At 42.2% G+C, this 6,302-nt stretch overlaps 1 protein-coding gene across 1 annotated transcript; it reads left to right on the top strand.

Annotated features, from left to right (window-relative positions):
- Nucleotides 1-1,225: 1,225 nt before the first annotated feature.
- On the top strand, nt 1,226-6,302 carry armc10 (armadillo repeat containing 10). Its single transcript, XM_050072753.1, has 6 exons — nt 1,226-1,776; nt 2,011-2,156; nt 2,872-3,006; nt 3,098-3,274; nt 3,401-3,472; nt 4,446-6,302. The coding sequence occupies exons 1-6, from the start codon at nt 1,518-1,520 to the stop codon at nt 4,695-4,697; spliced, it is 1,041 nt and encodes a 346-aa protein (XP_049928710.1). The 5' UTR covers nt 1,226-1,517; the 3' UTR covers nt 4,698-6,302.

Below are 6,302 nucleotides of genomic sequence, written 5' to 3'. Positions count from 1 at the left end.
TCCAAGCAGTAAAGGAAAACTTGAGCAAGTGAGCCACCAAGTGTCCGTCTTAAGGAAAGTCACAAGTAAGTGGGTTTACCTACCAGTCAACATCCTGAAGATTATCATGTCCCTGGAAGGCTGTAAGGGTGTTTTTCAGAAACTGTATTGGGTCATTGGGACACGACAGGCATGAAGCTGCCAATACGGCCTAATGTCAAAGAAGGTAAAACAAAGAAAGGAATGATTTTTCACATACATGAAAAATACAAAGTGGTTATAATGGTCAAATAAATAGGCAGAAGTCAAAGTGGACTGAATGTGTATTTAACGCTGAAGAACTGAGCTCATGTTCTCAACTTAACGTTAACGTTACAAGTTGCTAGCTTAACTAACTTACGTTTCTAAGCAACGTAACTTACCTTATATATTTGTGGCAGGCAGTGTTTCAGTTCGCACTCTTTAAGAGCAATCTTTGCGTTTGCTAAAGCCATCATTTCTCTTTGACACATTTTGCGAAGTCGAATAGTTATCGTGTATCTTACTAATTAGTTAGTTCCCTAAGTGTTTAGCAGATCTTGCCTGGCACTCTGTCTCCATCATCTCCATTTGGATATTCAACGTTGCCAGGTAACGCAGCAGGTAAAACTTAACTAACGTTGGCTAAGTGTTGGACGACTAAAGCGCTGCAACAAGAGTGAACTGTAACATAATGTAGATTATCAACGGACGCAGATGATTTTTCAATTAACAAGTTACATGTTAACGCTTTCTAAATCAGTTTCAAAATATATATTGAAAAATGAGAGCTTGAAGCCAGAAACTCTTTGCCAATCACCCAGCGAAAGATTTTGGTCGGCCACTAAGTTTTACTGTGTTGCCAGATTGGGCAGTTGGGCTACTTTAGAGTAAAGGGGCGGATAAAAAATTGCTTGGGGTGAGTTGTGATAATTTGGGCAGATCTTTGTACCTCTTGGCGTGCTTATTACAACTAAATCAATACTTTAATCTTATTCTAATTATTATTCCGTCAAAACTACACGATGAAAGTACTGTGAAGACAAGTGGTACCCGTTTTATTGCACCATAATCCAAAATACGTGTATGTTATTTCTTACTTCCATTATAAATAACGCTATCATTAATGTAACCGTGGTTTTGAGTTTTCTTGATGATGTCGTGAATGATAAAACCAGAGGACCGGAGGTGATAGGACCGCTGGGCGTGGACTAAACTCTGATTGGGCTTCTTTTCGTCAGACCAATCTGGCAACACCAGCTGCCCGCAACAACGGACCAGGACATTGTTGACAACTGTGGCTTGTCAGCAAACTTCTCCAGTTGCCAGAACAATGTGTCTGCCAGCATCAGTGTTGGTGGGTTTTGTAGTGGTTTCGATGGGTTGTCGTCGACGCTAGCTAACCAAGTAGCCGGTTTAGTTAGCCGGTGAGTCAACAGATTAGACCCCCGACGTTTCAGAGCATCTGTAGCTTAACGTTAGCTAAGCTAACAGGGTTTAGCTAAAGACGAAGCAGCAGCATGGGTGACGGCAGTATCACTCCCAGGATCGGCAACATGAAAGCGCTGCTTGGGATAGTTGCCGGAGCTGGAGCTTCCTACGGGTTATACAAACTCATCAGCAGGGGAGGCTTCAAGAGAAACAAGAAAAGTGCTGGCAGTGAGAGTCCTGGTGTGAAGAGCAGCCAGCCCACTGAAGTTACTCTACAGCCGGGCACCCTGCTGGCCAGAGTGTCTGGACTGGATGTTGTGTGTCCCCGACCTGTGGATGTTGCATCAGGTAAGAACCACCAGAGCTCATTAAGCTGTCACAGCAATCACACGGCTAAACCTGAAGATGAGCAGCAAAGCACGCACAGTCAATCCCAAAATGTGGTCCCATCTTTGATAGAAAGACATTGACATAATAATAATCTGGGGAGTTTTGGGCTGTAAACAATAACTACAGCTACTCAGTTTCTTCCAGTGCACTTGTTCAATAAATGTTGGATAAATGGTTTATTTTGATCCATAGGTGACATCATCCACCAGTCCCCTGGCAACCTGGATCCACAGCACTTGAAAATGCTGCTGTCATGTCTGCAGACCAGCAGTAATCCATCAGACAAATGTCGGATCCTACTTACACTAGGAAATTCTGCTGCCTTTACTGTGAATCAGGTACTGTTATAATTATAATAATTAACTATATAGCTCCTTTCAAAACACAGTTACAAAAGTGAATAAAACACAAACCAAGTAAAACAAGATAAAGGCAATAAAAACAGAATACATGTAAGACAGTAAAACACATAATAGTAAAGCGGATAAAATCACTGAAAGGCTAATTTAAACAAGTGGGTTTTCAAGAGTGATTTATAAGACGAGACAGAGTTGGCAGCCCTGATCTCCTCAGGCAGCTCTGACTGCAAAGGCTCTATCACTTTTGTGAATTAATCTAGACCTAGAAACAGCAGGAAAAGATGCGTCCGTGGATCTCAGGGTGCAAGAAGTTTAGCAAAGTCAGGATTGGTGTGATTGGTGTGGTCATGTTTTCTCATCCAAGTCAAGATTCTGGCAGCAGTTTTTTGGATGAGTTGGAGGCAGGAGAAGGATTTGTACTGAGAGAGCAAGGAATTGCAATAATTTAATCGACTGGTTATGAATGCATCAATAACAGCCCTCAGATGTTTGTTAGAAAGGAGTGATCTGATCCTGGAAATACTCCTGAGATGGTAGAAGGCGGTAAACTATAAGTATACATTTTAAAAATCCTAATAATCCACTTGTAAACGTATGTAACTGTTGCATTTTGTCAGTGATGTCACACAAAGTTCTGTTGTGAAATTACGTATCTCTTTTTCCTTTTCTTTTTTTTTTTGGTCTGATCCTTCAGAATCTAATACGGGAATTTGATGGGATTCACATCATAGCTGGTTTCCTCTCTGATCCTGCGGCAGAGGTCAGAGTGCAGACTCTGAATGCTTTAAATAATCTGTGTATGAACATCCCAAACCAGGAACAAATAAAGGTATGTTGCCAGATACTGTACAGCAAATATCATGCATTCTGTTGCTGCCATGAGGTCTTTTTGGTTATATATTCATGTCCATGTCTTACAGGTTTATGTGCCACAAGTGCTGGAATTGATTGAGATGTCACCAGTGAACTCTGAGCTTCAACTTGGTGCTCTCAGGCTGCTGACAAACCTCTCAGTCACAGACAAACATCAACACTTGCTGAAGGACTCAATTACACTTTTACTCTCTCTACTTGTTGTGAGCAATGAAACATTACAGGTTATTATCTTTTTGGGTTGCACCTGCTTGATCTTCACATTTGAAAATTTGTAGCTCTTGGAAAAAGATAAGCCTGGTAGAGCTGTGAATGTATGAATTAAGGTTTTCTATTTATTTCTGTCTCAGGTTCAAGCTTTGAAAGTCCTTGTGAATTTGTCATCCAATCCAGATATGATGGACGACATTGTTCAAGCTCAGGTAAGAAGAAAGGGAATGTAAAAGTTAGCTAGCATGGTGCTGTGTTAATAAAAATATTTAGAAGGGCAGCCAGCAGTTGGCCATCGCCTCTCTGCTCCTTTTATTTGAAGTCTGCACCTGCCCCATGTCAGATGGACTGAACCATTTCACGGTCCCTGTGGGGGTGGGAGTATCAGATGACATGTTAAAATGCGTTTTAATGATAAAAATACATAAATGCACTTGTACTGTCTGGCATATAAGTCAGTAAGTAAATTGTTGAACTTGATCCCATTTAAGGGTCAACTATAGACCTTTTCATTGGCCCTGCCTTGGCCTTGGGCTGGGGTCATCTGTACCCTTTGACCCCTCCTGACGGTGGGCCTGAGTGCAGCATAATTCAAACATTTTAGTTGTCAAATTTAAGCCCCCAGGAACAGTGCCCGGCTTCAAAGCCAATTTTCATAGTGGCCAAATGTGAAATTACAATGTCCAGGTCCGTCACATGATGCCATGGGACCCAGAAAGACTTTTCCAGTTGACTTACATTGGGAAAGAGACGTCTGTAAATCAGTAGATACAATTTTTGAGCATTACAACCCTCGCAAAATGACTTGTCTCACTATTGAGATTTGATCCATTTGGAATCTATATGTTGCAAAATTAAATAATTTTGATTCCCATTCAAATTAGCAGAGGCTAAACCAGAGGTTAGCTATTGGCCAGCAGAAGTTTGTTGTTCAGCCATTGTAAGTCACTAGTGTTTGTGCTCTCTTGGCCCCACAATGTGGAAGATCTGGGTAATTTCATACTGCAGAAATCGAGCTTTTTTTGGCGTCATACAGCTCTGAGCAACTTTCATTGGAATGAATGGGAGCCTTTACTGCTGTATTCAGTTCTCTTTATATAGCCATGGTCAAACTGTTGCGACAGGGGTCTAAATGTCATTTTAAATCCCAGTTTTAATGATGGTCTTGTCTGCTTTTTGCCATAGGCACCAGCATCTGTTGTGCTGCTGTTTGACGCGCGGACAGCCCCTGCGGTGCTTCTGCGACTGCTGACGTTCATGGGCAACTTAAAGGCCTGGAGGCCTTCCGCCCAGGTGGCTGATGAACTGAGGCGGAAACAGGATTGTCTCTTCCGGGTCATGTTAGATGAGTCTTCCCAGCTCCACAGCAGACTGGTCCAGCTGCTTTCACACCCTGACGGGGAGGTTCAGTCCCAGGTGGCTCGCATCTTGACCTAGACGTCCCTCTCTGCACTCTTGATACATGCACAGCTTTTGCTTCCACACATTTTGCCAAAGCCATCAACCCATCACCCATCCAGTTCAATTATAAATCTGTTGACATTAAAGAGAAGGCTGCGTAGCCTCCTGTGGATACTCAGCTTGCACTCCCACACTCCCACACTCTCCATATCTACAGTGTTCCCTAAATCAATATTATTACCACACATAACTAAATGATCTGTTCCACCTCACCAGCCACTCCTCCCCGTTTCTCCTTTCTTACACCACAATTTATTAATGAGCAACGAGGAAACAGGAAGAAACCATTCATCCAGTGGAGTGTAAAAACAGGCCTCCTCTCCATTGTTTTCCTGCCACCAAAATTGCGAGAGACTGTTTTCCTTCGAAGATCCACAGTGCCCTTCCTTCTGAGAACTTCACCAACTTTCTCTGAGGACATGTTCCAGGTGAAATTTCCGAAACCTAAACCCACTGCCAAATTTTTCTAGAGAATGTGTCGGAGTGACCTGTGCAGCACGACCCAACTTACTACCCTCCTGTGGCTCAGAGAGACACTGAAGAGGCTTCTGGCCACACACTTTAGCATGCCTTGGAGACATGAATGAATGAGTGCACAGCAGCTCCAGTCCTCTCTCATTTATCGACATGTTGGATTGAAAGATCATTCTTTGAAATCTTTTCATTTAATTTGAGTATAAGGGCATCATGACTTTAGAAAAGCCAAAGTAAGGTCAACCCACAGGATGGTTAGCCTCACACTCCGTGACAGTGTGCAAAGTTCAGTGTGTTGAAAAGAACTTGTAGTTGAAACACTGCCTCCCCCGCATTAAGAAGAGCAAGTACAGGTGGATGGGACACCTGATGAGGACAGAAACTGGGTAAAATCTGACATGTACTGGAGGGGTTGCATTTCTCAGAAACACCTGCAAATCCCCGTGGGAGGAGCTGGAGGAAGTTGCAGGGGAAAAGGAAGCCTGGACTGCTATGATTGTTTCAGCTACCACAAATATCATACAGATATACAGCGTGAACATGAATGGATGAAGGGTTGACCTCTGACAAAGCCGTCTGTAATAACAATTACTGTGTTTTATTTATGCGTATGAGTTACAACAGAGATTGAATGTTAAATATAAGCCTTGTTATATTAAGTTATGCACTTCCTGTAATGGGACAGGCTGTAAGTGACAGACCCATATGTTGTCTAGCTGGAGGACCGGAGCTGTGGACCCATCTGCTGACTTGTTAACAGTATTTACAGAGAGGATGATGGGTGTGGGCACATACCTCTAAATTGCATGAAAAAAAATGTGATGATTATCTCAGAATATGATTTTTATTGCAAGGATTTTATGGCATGAGCCAGTCCTGGTGTGAAGATATGCTGCACATTTTTATGTTTGGAAACTAACTTTATTGAACCCAAATCCTAAATATCTCTCAGGCAACATGGTTTACCAGAAAAGATACAGCAGGAGGCTGATTTACTTGTGACCTAGATTATGGTATTTATTTAATTAAGCTAGTCAGCATTTTGCCTATAAAAATGAGAAACATGTTTGTTATGTCTATTTGAATGGTTCAATAAATACCCTATAT

Source organism: Epinephelus moara, chromosome 20 (genome assembly GCF_006386435.1).
Source record: "Epinephelus moara isolate mb chromosome 20, YSFRI_EMoa_1.0, whole genome shotgun sequence".
Lineage (NCBI taxonomy): Eukaryota > Metazoa > Chordata > Actinopteri > Perciformes > Serranidae > Epinephelus > Epinephelus moara.
The sequence above is the reverse complement of the archived record's forward strand: the minus strand, read 5'-3'. Positions and strand labels throughout refer to the sequence as shown.